At 40.0% G+C, this 12,300-nt stretch overlaps 1 protein-coding gene across 2 annotated transcripts; it reads right to left on the bottom strand.

The window, feature by feature from the left end:
• Window positions 1–185: 185 nt before the first annotated feature.
• Window positions 186–11,355, bottom strand: serpine1 (serpin peptidase inhibitor, clade E (nexin, plasminogen activator inhibitor type 1), member 1). 2 transcript variants are annotated; one of them, XM_034164935.1, is made up of 9 exons: window positions 11,284–11,355; window positions 9,492–9,729; window positions 7,273–7,497; window positions 6,054–6,248; window positions 4,808–5,006; window positions 2,788–2,888; window positions 729–815; window positions 555–638; window positions 186–475 (listed from the first exon to the last, which is right to left on the bottom strand). In XM_034164935.1, the coding sequence occupies exons 2-9, from the start codon at window positions 9,727–9,729 to the stop codon at window positions 429–431; spliced, it is 1,176 nt and encodes a 391-aa protein (XP_034020826.1). In that variant the 5' UTR covers window positions 11,284–11,355; the 3' UTR covers window positions 186–428. The 2 variants fall into 2 exon arrangements, with proteins under 2 accessions (XP_034020826.1, XP_034020827.1); XM_034164936.1 differs by having other exon boundaries at window positions 9,492–9,736; window positions 11,287–11,338.
• Window positions 11,356–12,300: the final 945 nt, after the last annotated feature.

A 12,300-nucleotide genomic window follows, 5' to 3' on the forward strand; every position in this document is an offset into this window, starting at 1 on the left:
ACTGGACCTTGTAACTGCTTCAGAGTTGTTGTGGGTATCTTGGTGGCTTCCCTCACTTGTCTCTTTCTTGCATTGTCACTCAGTTTTTGTGAAGTGTCTGATTTACCACACAGCACCATTATATTTGGATTTCTTAATGACTAATATAAATGAACACCAAAAAGTATTCATCACAGACACTCTGTAAAAAAACTGTCTTTTAATAAATATAAATACTACAAAAATACAGAATTATGCAGAAAATACAATACAGTGAACACTGAAAAAACCCATAATAAATACATCATTCAGCCTCGATCTGTCTGCAGAAGCATCTTTTTGTTGCCGCTTTTCTTTCTGTGTGTATCGTCGCGTTATGTGGCGTGTTTCCAGTGAGTCGTGTTGTAGTGTCAGTAGTTGCACGTGAAACAAAAGCAGGTTTTCAGGTTTTACTCTTGCTGTGGCTGGTTGACCTGACCCATGAACAGAACAGCACCTGCAAACATCACACATCACATCGTTACCCAGAGACAGTATTTTCAAATTAAAAGCATGTGTGGTGATTGGAGTCCTACCTGAGTGTTTGTGTTGGATGAGGAAGAGGAACGGACGGTTCAGAGTGATTTCCGGCACCGCCATACGTGAAAACACCACAGCAGCTGGGAGAGGGAATGACACCGAATCGATTAGTGCGTGTGTGTGTGTAGGAGTGCTATAATTCATCAGTGTGAACCTGAGGCGGATCCTACCTGTGGCCGCCGACCCTTTGGTTCCACGTTCGTTGACCTCGATCTTTACCTTCTGCAGGACTTTTGACACACAGAGCTGCTCGTCAGCTGGAGGGCAGAGATCATTTTTTGTAAGTTTTGTCATTTTGCCTCTGTGTACAACCACAGTGGAAGTTGAAATGAAACAATCAAGGTGTTCTTGTGGCGTCCACTTTTAACTTTTATAGATTACGCAACACACAGGCCTTATCCAGACGGTATTCACAGCACTTCACTTTTTACACATTTTGTTATTTACTGCTTTATTCCAAAATGGAGTAAAAAAATTAAATTTCCTCAAAATTCTACACACAATATCCCATAATTAGTGTTGCCACAGTAACTTTGAAAAGTTACTTTAATAGTTACTTTATGCAGTTATATTTTACAGTTACTTCATTAGCAGCTGCAGACAACTTGTTGACAGCTGCTGAATGTAACTAATAAGGCAACTAGTAATCTAACTTGGTTATTTTTAAGACTGAGTAATCAGCAAAGTAACTATTAGTTACTTTGTTGCCTGAGAGGAGCTGCAAAGAGGATTGGGCCAAACTGCAAAAAGATGGGTGCACCAAGCTTGTGGCATCATATGCAAGAAGACTCGAGGCTGTAATTGCTGCCAAAGGTGCATCAACAAAGTATTGAGCAAAGGGTGTGAATACTTATGTACATGTGATTTCTTAGTTTTTGTTTTTTTAATTTTTAATAAATTTGAAAAAAATTCAAAAAAAAACTTTTTTTCATGTTGTCATTATGGGGTGCTGTGAGTAGAATTGTGATGGAAAAAATGAATTACTCCATTTTGGAATAAGGCTTTAACATAACAAAAATGTGGAATAAGTGAAGCACTGTGAATACTTTCCGGATGCATATTAAAGCTGTCGTCCCTTTTGTTGTTTTCAACACTTAAATCATAAAAATGATTATCTCCTGCACCACTGTAAATTTAATCCTTAGGACTCAAATAAAGAATTTACAATCATATGTAATCAATAAAAGAAAAACAGCAAGAATGGTGACAAAGGTCCATTTCAGTTTGTACAGGGGTCAAAAGTTAAAGTTGCTCCAATCCTTGTAAAATGTGATGCAAATTATTGGTTGAGTTATAGTTTGCACCATGTCATGCTCAGATGTCACATTACAGGGTAACATACGTCACATGCCATAGAATCCAATGCACATTGACATTGTTTGACATGTACTTTGCAAACCAAGCATTCAACACAGTCAAGACTATTCCATTTATTAATCCTATTCACTCAACCAATAATTTGCACCACCTTTTACCAAAACTGGAGCAAGTTTAACTTTTGACTCCTGTACAAACTGAAATTGACCTTTCTTACTAACCATTCTTGCTGTTTTTACCCCATAACTCCATAACATTTAGTCATAGATAGTCCAAACTATACCTTTTTGGAATCTTTGTGATCAGACACATAATGTGGTATAGCATTCAATATTATTGGAACATTTTTAAATTTTGACCCCTGTGTAAATCTTCATTGACCCCTACCTGGCCGCCATATTGGATTTTCAAGTGGTCCACACTTTTTTCTGAAACACTGATTTATGAAGAACATTCATGCCAAATCTGATGTTTGTAACACCAAATGAAGGATTGTTTCAGTTGCTGCACTAACAACACAAAGGTACATTATAATAACTAGAGTTTAACATAAATCAAACTTGGTCAATTTTGTGAAAATATTATCAAATAATGAGTACATTTTGTTTCTTAATATGACTTGACAAGATAATTAGTAACTAAAAATATCACATGAATGTAGATGAGTAAAAAGTACAATATTTGCCCCTCGAAATCTAGAAGAGCAGAAAATAGAAATACTCAAGTAAAGTACAGTACTTGCATACATGAGCCTTTAGTTGGCCAGTTGGTCTTGTCATTTTGTATTTTAAAAAATTAGAGTATTTTCTTTTTTTTAAATATTTGATTTGATGGGCAGACACACTTATTAAACGCACTTGTTCTGGCGCCATGGATCGTTTCCCAAACTTGTTAATCTGAAACGTAACTTACTGGTGATGCGTGTGAAGTCAGCAGTTGCCAGGTTGAACATGTTTCCCAGACCCAAGTCAATGAGAACATCCTTCAAATTAACCTCAGAGCTCAGAGTAAACCTGCAAAAACAAAGTAAATAAATCTTTAATCCTCCACTTCAAGGAGTTTCTTTTTTTATTTCCTTTCTTCTTTTCTGTTACAAATGCAGATTTGCACTGAAACGGGACATTGCAGTGAAGGAACAAGACGTTCTACGAATGTTAAGAACTGGTTTGACCCACTTTAGGGGTATTTGAAATTATATTACAAGATTGTTCTCTGCATGAACTATGGGAAATATATTGGAATATTTATAATGCATATGAAGGTTTTGAACCCTCAAGTTGTTGGTGGGGGAGTCTTAATTAAGGGGGACAGAACCACCCCTATAGTTTGTACTATGAGTAAGACCTAAGCACAGATATAGCTGTAAAAAGCCTTTGTTGAAGTCTAGTTTTGTGGACTCTGGAAGATACTGATCTCCACACAAACCTGTTGTCCCTCTGAATAAAATGACATAACGTCTGCATAATTCCTTATCATCAAAATTTTATTTTTAACATGTTATTCTTCTACTCTTGTAGGCCTTTTCCACCAACAGGGAACAGGTTCTTGAACCACTGCCACTGGGGTTTATTTGAACCTTGGTGCCATCTGGCAAACATACCTGCATTTCCAAAATAGTTCATGGGCCAAGTAGATTTTTGGTTCCATTTTAAGGTTTTAAAAAACACTTACAACCAAGACCTACAGAAAACTATGTGATAACCATCCTAGGGTGGCAGGTATAGCCCGGAGGGGTCAATGAAAGATTCAACAAATGTTCCAGTCATACTGGAAAACTACACCACATTATGTGTCTGATCATCCGGATTCCAAAAAGGTAAAGTTTAGAGCACCTTTGGCGGAATGTTATGGAGTTATGGGGGAAACAGCAAGCAACGGCAAAAATGGTGATAACGGCCAGTTTCAGCTTGGACAGGGCTCAAATGTTAAAATGACTGCAGTTTTGGTAAAAAGTGATGTAAAGTATTGGTTAAGCTACAGAGTTTGTAAAAGGACTAGTTGTACTGTCTGTTATGGTTCGTTATCACATTATGGGGTTACATATGTCACATGTCATAGAATCCAATAGATCATAGATGTTGACCTTGTTTGACCATTACTTTGGAGACCAAGGATTCAACACGGTCAAAGCTATTCCATTTATTATTCTTATTTGTTGAGTTAACAGGAATAATAAATGTACAAACTGAAATTGAGCTTTATCACATGTATTGCTGTTTTTACCCCATAACTCCATAATATTCATCCATCCATCCATTTTCTATACCTGTTTTCTTCAGTAAAGTAAAGGGTCGAAGGGTGGGGGGTAGCCTGTCCCAGTAGTCATAGGGCAAGAGGCAGGGTACACTCTGGACAGGACGCCAGTCTATCACAGGATATTCCAAACTATACTTTTTTGGAATATTTATGATCAGACAAATAATGTGGTATGTGTCTCAATTTTCAATGAATGTGTAATTCATCAACCCCAACCGGGCTGTAGCTGCCACACTGGGATGGTCAGCATAGATCTTGTGTCGGCCATTGTACATAAGTATAGTTTAGTCCCCTTACGCGAGACTGATTAGCTCCAAAGTGGCTTTAGACTCATAGACTAAAAGTGTTGAACAGAACCACCATAATAATCAAGGACACCATCAAAGGAGGGTCCCACAGAAAAACCCATCTACTTTTGGTTCCACTTGGAAGTCAACTTTTCAGGCAAAGAACTGTTTGTTTTCATCTAAACCAAAAGGAAAAGAAAACTAGAAAAGAGATCTCAATGCTTCTAAATTTGTTAGGTGACCCCTGAATGATTCCCATTCCCTGTTGGTGTACAAGACCTATTGGTGTATTCATCTCAAACTTTACACACAGAAGGGACACACTTCCAAGTGTAAAGACAAACAATTTTAAATGGTTTCTTCAACTTTTGTATTTTCTTTTGGCTCACCTGGGCATGGCCAGCTGTCTCCTGATGTTCCTCAGCTCTGCCCTCCACTGGCGGATCTTCTGGCTGCTCAGATCGGCACTCAACACACTTAATGGCACTTCAGGCTCAAAGGGTGACACCAGGAACATGCTCAGCGAGTCACCTTCATATGGGACCTCAATGACATCATAGTCCACACCTTCTGATGTCACAAACTCACCTGTTCATTCAACAGAATAAGATACCTGTTATTCTATATGTAACACTGAAAATAATCCACTTTAGTGTATAGGTCAGACCCAATACATTTGGCTCATAATAAATGCAAACTATATTTTTATGAAAGCTATGTATCTATAGACTTAATTTCAGCATGATTTAAATAAATATTGTGTAAGTATCATGTACATATCGTGACCGATATTATCGTCCAATCAATATATCGGTTGGGTTCCAGTTGATATGAGCCTTTCACAAACATATCAGTATTGTCATTATTTTGGCCAATATTGTCATTATGTACTTTGTCCAGCAGAGGGCGCTCTGACAGCATTGCTTCCAATGCTGTCAAGCATGGCTGGGATCCTCATCACCCCTTGGTCACATCAGCTACGAGAGACAGAGGCAAAGCAAACAGCTGACATTAATTTTTAATTACAGCGGCGTTTTACAGCAACATGAGACAAGTGGTCATTATGCTGCCGGATAGGAGGGGCCAAAATAGATGAGAAGTCTGTTGAGTGACTGCCAATCCAAGTGAGGGCAGCATGATGTAATCTGGTCAGTTGTATTTATTGTTATCTATAATAAAGTTCATGTTTAAACTGTAAAATATCAAACTTCAATGTTATAAGGGTTTGATAACAAATGTTAGGAATCATTCACATATTTATGTATATTTCGGAAGATATGTCGACAACGTAAATTCTTTACTCCCTAATATCGCTATTGGACTCACAAAAATCCATATCAGTCTGGCTCTACTTTGAACTTTTTTGTATGGATAGAATAATATTTTGTATTGTATTCGGCATTTATATGTGTTTAGTTTAGAAAATTGAAATTATGGTCAGTACTGATTTTTGAAGGCTGTGAAATCAAACGGTATTCATGCTAAAATGTACTCTAGAGATATACAGCTTTCAGAAGAAAAAACATTTAGCTTTTTCACTCCCTTCCCCCTGGTCCAACCCAAGTGGACCCAGTCGTGACCCATACATTAGTTTTGATAAACTGAATGACACAGAGCTCAGTGTGTCCAACCCACCGTAGTTGAAGCGATTGGTTAGCATCATCATTTGCACTGGAGCAGTGCTGCCATTGGCACAGTGGAACATCATTTCGTGTGTCAGGTTTGGGTCAAAAGGAACCTTCCATAGTCCCTGGAAATGAAGAGCATTCAGGAGAACCAACCGGGTCTCATCAGGCAGTGAACCAGCAGCCAAAAATTCAGGGATGGTGCCTAGAGAGGACAAAAACAAAAAGATACCCATAAAGTTGCAGATTTGTATGATGAAAAAAGCTTTAATAGATGACACAGAAACTGATCCAGTGTGACATTTTAAAGCTTTGAGCAGACACAGCAGGTAAGAGTCTGTAGTTTGAATGACAACAAACCAGGCAGAAAACTGGTGCATCTCCATTTCTCCAAAGTGACCATTTATCTGTTGCAGCCAAGTGAAACATCTGTGTTGTCTTGACTTCCTCCAGTTGCTGAGGTTCTCAACACTGAGGTACTGGATCATACTCACAACCTCAGCGCTGATGTGCCCTCACAATGACAGTGATATCTATCATCTTAGACTTCCTCTATAACATTCATAAGTCATTCCAGATCCTTTGAGAAGATCGAGTACTGTTCACCAAACACCTCTGTCCATGGACCTCAATGACACTCCCAGACTTCTCAATCTCTGAGGCTGAGGATTCAGACATGAATGCAAATGTAGAGATAACAAAATGTCTCCACATTCATACAATACGCTTCTGATGGCCAAGTCCAGGAAGTCCTTCAAAGTCTGGATGGTAGTCTTGATGCAGGACATTATTTTAACTCTTATTTTACAGAATAGGTAAGACAGATATAGGTCCTAAGGCCCAGTGCAGCTGATGCACTCTTCCTGGATTATGTAGCTTGAAGTGTACTAGAGTCTAGGGGTCCCCCTGGTTGGGACACCAGTCCAAAACAGGTTACTTCTCCAGCTAGACAGGCTGGAGAAGTAACCGGGCAGACTGGGACAATGGAGATGAAGAGTCCTGTGTAAGGACACAGGCTGCATGACCTGGAAATGAACCCAGCTCGACATACTGGTAAATGTTGTGCCTCTGAGCTTCACACTCTGCTTATTTTATGGTAATTTTAGCAAATATATTCCTGTCAATTAAAAAGTTTGAGTTGACTGACTTGGCTGCCATTATTGCAAATCCTGTTTTATTGGTAATGTCAAAGTTGTACCGTGAGCGGCAGGGTGTAACGGGTTGAGTACCTGCAGTGTGGTCCGAGACCCACGCGTTGATGATGTTGACTGCCTGGTCTGGTTTGCTGAAGTCCACCTGATGAGGGTGGCTCTGGAAAGCCTTGGCCAAAGCCCGCCTATACCCCTTCTCTAGGCTCATCTTCCTCTCCACCATAATCCCACAGGCCATGTCCACGCTGTCCTCACTGGAAAGGTCACGCTGGAGTAGACATTGTTGGCGGGACGCCCCTCGTTCTGAAAGCACAGGTCAATAAAGTGAAAAAATTATGGTGGGTTTTTTGTTTGTTTTTAAGGGTAGCAATTGTTTCTTGAGAACAAGCAACAATCGCCTAAGAGGTGATTACTACTAGACTAAATAAAATGTCTGCCTGAACAAGTCCAGGCATGTCCCCATGTGCCAACATTCCTATTTGGACGAATATGTAAAAGAATACCCGCAAGTGAGGCCTAAAAGATGCCAATGTGGCCTAAAGTAGGAGGTTCTGGTGCTAGCTTGAATCTTTCAGAACACGTTTCAGAGCTGAATTAATTATTATATAACGGCTGAGTGGATCCTTGTCATTTGATTGGTGCTTTGTATGTCACACGACATGGATTATTCGTCCCATTTGTGTTGCGTTGCATTTAGAGTGCAGTTTGGTTCCATACATTTGGTACCATTGCACGCTGCGAACCCCGCCCACTAGTGGGGACGGCGTTTAGCTAAACATACGGAGTTTGTTTTGTTGATTGACGACGATTTGTAGGAGCTAACTGATGGTGCTAATTCTTCTAACACACACAAAAAGAGCTGTTAAGATGAAAAGCTGATGTGATTTTTCGTTGGACTGAGGAACTACACAAAGTCTTTTTCTTTTTTTTGAAAGTAGCAAGTCAGTGTACAGCATCACGGACGACACGTCACAATTTGGACTCCTATTTAAAGTTCGTGTTGGACGTTAGCAGCAGTAGAACACCAAAATGTAAGTCCCTTTTCTGTTGTTTATAAATTAATAAAATATAAAATGACAAGGATCTATTTTAGCTGTTATATGAGTATAAAACAAATAATGAATGTTTATCAATTCTATCTATCAACGGAACAAATATTTAATTTGGTGAAAGATGGAACATATTATTCAACTTGGCTTGGCCTCGTTGAATGGTATGTTACAGCTTTCACCCCATGAAATATTCATACTATTGAACTTATAAACATTCATTATTTGTATACTGACGAACTCCATTTAGCACCCTGCTAGCAAGGCAAGGGAATAAACATCCAAGTAGCCTCAGGCAGACGTTCACTTTAGTTTAGCCAACTTTAGTTTTGATCACTTTAGCTAGTTTCCCTCTCTGACAACTGTAGGGGGATGAATTTTTTTATATGTAACTCCTTAGTTTAATACATTTTAACCCTTAAAGTTAGCACAATTATAGGCGCGACTACTTTGAGGGACAGGTAGTATGTACCGCTGAGCAGAGAGTTCAGACTTACAGCTCTACTAGACACCGCTAGCTGTGCCTGCTAGTTGTTTTTGAGGATGGTATCTGGCCTTTCTGTGCATTTTATTACAAATATCTGTAATAATATTAATTGTCCCACTGGATCATCTAAGAAATCTGTGTTCCAGTATTTTCATCAAGTGAAATTTTCATGATTAATTTTGTATGTTTGCAGCATTAGCACTTTTAGCAACTATTGGTAGGTAGCTTGATGACATTAGCTCAAGCTAATCCACGATTTTAGAGTAAATATGCTTGGCATTACATTGTAAACCTACACAAAGCAACCCACTGTGAAAATCACGGTCCAGTCCACAAAAATATGCTGTAATAAAACACCCAAACTAAAGTTATCCTGTTAATTGTTAGTTTGGTAACTCTGAGATGGGGCGTGTTCGGTCATCGTTCATCCCACCCAGGTTACGTAGGATCCTGCCCACACTTCACCTCTTTATCCATTTATGGGATGGCCGTCTCATAGGCAGAGTAAGCCCTACCAACATGGGGACACCCAGAGCAGCACTTTCTGAGCTTCAAAATTGCGCTTCAGAAAACCTATGGGTGATGACACAGAAGGATTTCCAGTATTTGCTTCTAATCAGACCCTCCAGGAATTTGCAATGGCAAACTTCAGTTAAATAGCATAGACAGACAGGACTACCAAGTTGCTTGTGAAGCTTTGTTGCTAAACGCATGGTCCTGATGGCCATTAGAGGCCACTTTGACTTACTATAAGTTCTCACCTTGCAGAGAAAAGCCCATTGTTGTGGTTAAGGCCCTGTGAGTGTTTCCCGCGGCACCGAGCTGAGCCATGGCGAGGACAGAGGCCACGCCGTGAGGGGAGAAGGCAACATTGGCATCCGTGCAGCCCCGGGCCAGCCGGGAGAAGACCTTCAGGCCAAAGTTAGTCTGTTTATCCTGCAGGGATCCCAGCCCTACTCTGCTCAGAGTCAGGAACAGCAATCCATACATGCAAAGCATCTTGGGAAAAGAAGAGAGTAGGTTTAAGCATCTTCAACCTGTTACTCAATAATTTTTTTGAAGATGAAGCAGCTGTCCTTCTACATCAAGATGAGTCGTTGTGACTAATTGTAGGATCATATGGAAGAGTTACTGGATTACTCAACACCATAAAACTTTTCAAATGCTGCTCTCGGATGTTTTCAGTGAAACATCTTCAGAATAATGCCAATTGCTCAATGGTGATGCGGTCAGTGATTTCAAAGCCATTGCCTGAAATGCATGAATCATACTAAATTCCCAACAAACTTGCTATGGGGATGAATAGTGACCCTGGAATTGCACTTTAAAGTGATTGTTTTGGTAAAGGTCAATGTTATTTAGGTCAAAGGTCAAAATTTTGTTTGGCCTCTTATTTCTCCGAAATCCTGAAGACTGTTTCTACCAAACTTGATATGTGGATGATGGACAACCCCAGAAATACCATTAAACAGTTTTGTTTGGGCAAAGTTGATGGATTTTCACGTCATTGTCCACCAAACGTGGTCCATCTATGCTCAGGAGTTCTGGAATTACTCAGGCAACATCAAATTTACAAATGGTTAGCAACTGTGGTCAAGGCCATTGGGATAAAAGGTTAAAAAGTTAAGTTTTCCCACTCTAATTTGCACACATATGGTTCTGGAATTGGCAAGGCTTGGTGAAATTTCCCAAACATCAATCATTGGGTATTTGATTTTCAACCTCAATTAGCTAAGTGGGGAACTCACCTTTGGCTGACCTGGTACAGCCTCAGGCTGAAGTATGAGTGATCTGGTGTCTGAACCCTGCTGTGGCTACAAAGATACGTCATCCTGCCAACAACGTCCGTTTGTCCTTTAGGGTAACACAACTATGGAGAGTACTGTACTCTCCATTTTAAACACACACAAACAAATGTCTGAGTTTGTGAATGTCAGTCAGAATGTGACTTGGATTCTTCACTTAGCTTCCCAGGTGCAGCATATCCATTGATTTTGCAAAGATCAAAACAGATTCCGCAAATTCAAGGTCAGAAAACATTTACACAAAGGCCACTTTGTGAATTTTCCAGTGTGTATGTTTTTTTTTTTTTTTTTTACTTGTTTTGAGGTCCTGTAACAAATTCCAGCATGATGTTTATACCAAAAGCTCATATAGTCATTTTTAATCATTATAATAACTATTATTAGAGGGATTATCAAATTAAAGATCTGACAATACAGAAAAAGGTGCGACTTATATTCTGGGAAATATAGTATATTATAATAATTATTTGGTGTCATAATTTAAAAGCTCAGTGGTTCCCAAACCTTTGCATGCCATTGTGTAGGATGCTCAGTCCCTGAGCACTGTGACCTACGGAATGCTTAACGTCAGGCTTTGAACAAACATCACATACAGAAAACTCTACTTAGCTTCTGATAGTCTTAATATTTTGTGTTGAAAATTTAAAAATGAATGATGTTTGCTTTGTTTAAAGTCTCTTTCCTTATTAATGTGCAACCTTTCAGGCTCTAGGATCTTTAATCTGGAGTATCCAGATGCGGTGCCTACCTTGGAGGTGAATCCTTGCAGATGTTGTAGGTTTGGTCCTTTGTGTATTCTTCAGCACTTCTGTGTGTGAATGAGTGAACGTGTTGGTTTCTCCTTATAACAGAGGTGGTGTCACCCCGCCCACGCACACCCACCCACGCACGTGTTCTGCAAGCTATTAGTGAGCATGAGGTCATCTGACGCTGTCTGGACGGGCTTCCTTTCCATGAAAATACACTGCTGCAGTGACACATCTCTTTCCCGGGTTCACTCCTTCTCTTTTCTGTCTCATACTATATGGAAAGTCTCACACACACACACACACACACACACACACATTTTGGGCCTGTGTGCGAAGGCCCGTGCCCTCCGGGGAAAAGCACCGTCATGTTGTTTGCCTCTCCGTAGATCACAGGAGTCAGTGAAAGCAGCGCGCCTGCTTCTCCAACACTAGTGTCTGAATGTCAGAAAACGCTGCCGTTAGTCACGCGTTCATCAGCAGCTTGTTTGGTTACTATAGTATCTTTCCATCTTTGCTTCCTGTGAGGTTTCTGGGAACATGAGGTTTTTATTTTCCCAATCTAAGTGGAATGGAACGTCTTGGCCCAGTTTGTTTGTTTGTGAGTTTCTCTGTCAGCAAATCTGGCATGTATTTGCGTGCTAATTTAGCGCACTTTTCACATTGGATGCTGTTCCTGATGTAAGCACAGGTGGTTCTGAGCCAGAAAACATTTGTTTTGGTAGCACTTGGCCACTACGCTGCCCACCTACGGGCAGATTAGCTGCAAATGAAGGCAACAAGCAGTTGGCGTTTGTCACTTGTTTGGCATTCCCAGGGCATGACCAGATTGTGGTTACCTGGTGTAAAGTACGGTGAAACCTGACACTGTCTCGATGAGTTTGTCCTTCATGCTTGACTGCTTAACGCAACCAAAGTTCGCTTGGTTTGTTTCAGTCCATCTTTCACAATGATGTTCCTGTATCGCTAATTAGCATGCTACCATCTCCTTGATGTCTTGTAAATCACTTCAGGGGTGT

This window comes from Thalassophryne amazonica, chromosome 23 (assembly GCF_902500255.1).
Source record: "Thalassophryne amazonica chromosome 23, fThaAma1.1, whole genome shotgun sequence".
NCBI lineage: Eukaryota > Metazoa > Chordata > Actinopteri > Batrachoidiformes > Batrachoididae > Thalassophryne > Thalassophryne amazonica.